The sequence below is a fragment of the Alosa sapidissima genome, chromosome 16, assembly GCF_018492685.1.
Source record: "Alosa sapidissima isolate fAloSap1 chromosome 16, fAloSap1.pri, whole genome shotgun sequence".
NCBI classification, from domain to species: Eukaryota; Metazoa; Chordata; class Actinopteri; order Clupeiformes; family Clupeidae; genus Alosa; species Alosa sapidissima.
The window spans coordinates 4,226,686-4,228,267 of record NC_055972.1 but is presented as its reverse complement, the minus strand read 5'-3'; the positions used below and the strand labels follow the sequence as shown (position 1 = coordinate 4,228,267).

The following is a 1,582-nucleotide window of genomic DNA, read 5'->3' as shown; positions in this document are numbered from 1 at the left end:
TCGGTCCAAAGGTAGTCGTCTCGTGATAACGCTTCTCTCCGCGCATAACGCAGGGTCTCACCCGCGCGTCTTCGTCCGGTATTCCCGTAACAAGATGCCCAGACCACTGCTAACGGCAAGTTTCGGCTCGAGCCTGTGGCTCGCTCTGATGGTGCAATCGCTGGTTTCTTCCACGGCTACGTACAAGAGACCGGTTAACGGAGGCAAGCGACCGGGCTTCCTCGAGCGAACGCTTATCCTTCTGGATGTGCACACGCGGGGCCCCGTGAAGGTCCTAAATGAGAACTTTCTCTCGCTACAGCTGGACCCCGCGATCATCAAGGACGGCTGGCTCGACTTCCTGAGGTAAAGCCTTATTCCCCGGTGCTTGTAGTGCTATCAGGCGGTTTGAGGGGCGCGTGAATGAAACTGTGCTTAGTTGTTTTCACAAGTTATTATTGGCGGCTCCCAGTCGATTGAAAAGCGTCATGAAATGTGAAAGATGAGAGCTGGTCCGCGCAGCTGGTTGGGGTGTCCGTATGGCGCTTTGAATGGGAGATGTGATGCCAGCAGGAATGCTAGCGGACCGCTGGCACCCACCCCCACACATACTCACCATGAGTCAGTCATAGCGCACATATAGTCACTGTAAACATGCTCTATATGCCGAGAAAGACTCGAATGTGCTAGCATCTGCCGTTACGAAATTCTGTAATGCCTTTGTTTGTAAACAGCATACACACACTTTCACACTAGCGCATATGGGTCAAATGGCAAGCCCCGTCGGCCAAGCCAGCTGAGCCCCACTCAAAATGATGTCATGCCAGTCTAGTGGCCTATGGATATGCATGCATCCCTGCAGTGGGCTGTTCCGGAGTCGCCCACGAGACGTTGTGGCACAGTGGAAGGCCGCGAGCGCTGCGCCGGTCTCTGATCCTCTGGGACTGGAGGACCTAGCGCACGCACACAGGCCTCAATCGCGCTTGCACGGTGCTTCGTGAAAATTTCACAAAAATCACGAACAGGTTTCAGATTACAGCACGCGAGCCATCGTGGAGCAGCACTCATCAGAACACCAGTCTCGTGACAGCCGGACCGGAGTCCAGAGCGCGCAGCCTGTCCAAGAGTGTCGGGGGGCACAGAAGCAAATCAAGGCCCTGCGCGCGGCAGGCTACTGACTGTTGGGCTCATGCCCGGTGGTGGAGGGTATTGATGTCCTTTGTGAGGAACATTAAAGTCCACGGAGAGGTCTCGCTATTCAGGTCCATTTCTCGTCGACATGTCGGCGATGTGTAGGCCGCAGAGCAAGCAGCTGCTTCACCGGGGTCACGCCAGTTCCCGTCATTCCCCTTTCGGTGTAATTGAAGGGAAATTAAACCCCCTCTTCCAGCCGCACGCCAGAGCGGAGAGGGTGAAGAAATGTGTTTGTCAGATTCGCGAAACTCGGCGCGCGAGCCCGGGGACAGAGTTCTTCTCGTGTTTATAAAAACCCAAATAGAGTGAGCTGCGCTGGGATAAGTGCGGCTGTGTGTGTGTGTGTGTGTGTGTGGGTGAGTAGGCCTATGCTATGTGCGTGTGAGTGAGTGTTCGTTTTTCATGGCCC

At 55.1% G+C, this 1,582-nt stretch overlaps 1 protein-coding gene across 1 annotated transcript in view; it reads left to right on the top strand.

The window, feature by feature from the left end:
* hpse2 (heparanase 2) overlaps positions 1-1,582 on the top strand; it is an 86,785-nt gene continuing 85,203 nt past the window's right edge. Inside the window, exon 1 of the mRNA XM_042065476.1 lies at positions 1-345. Coding sequence (XP_041921410.1) covers positions 95-345 — 251 coding nt within the window. The 5' untranslated portion in view covers positions 1-94. The remainder of the gene's footprint in view (positions 346-1,582) is intronic.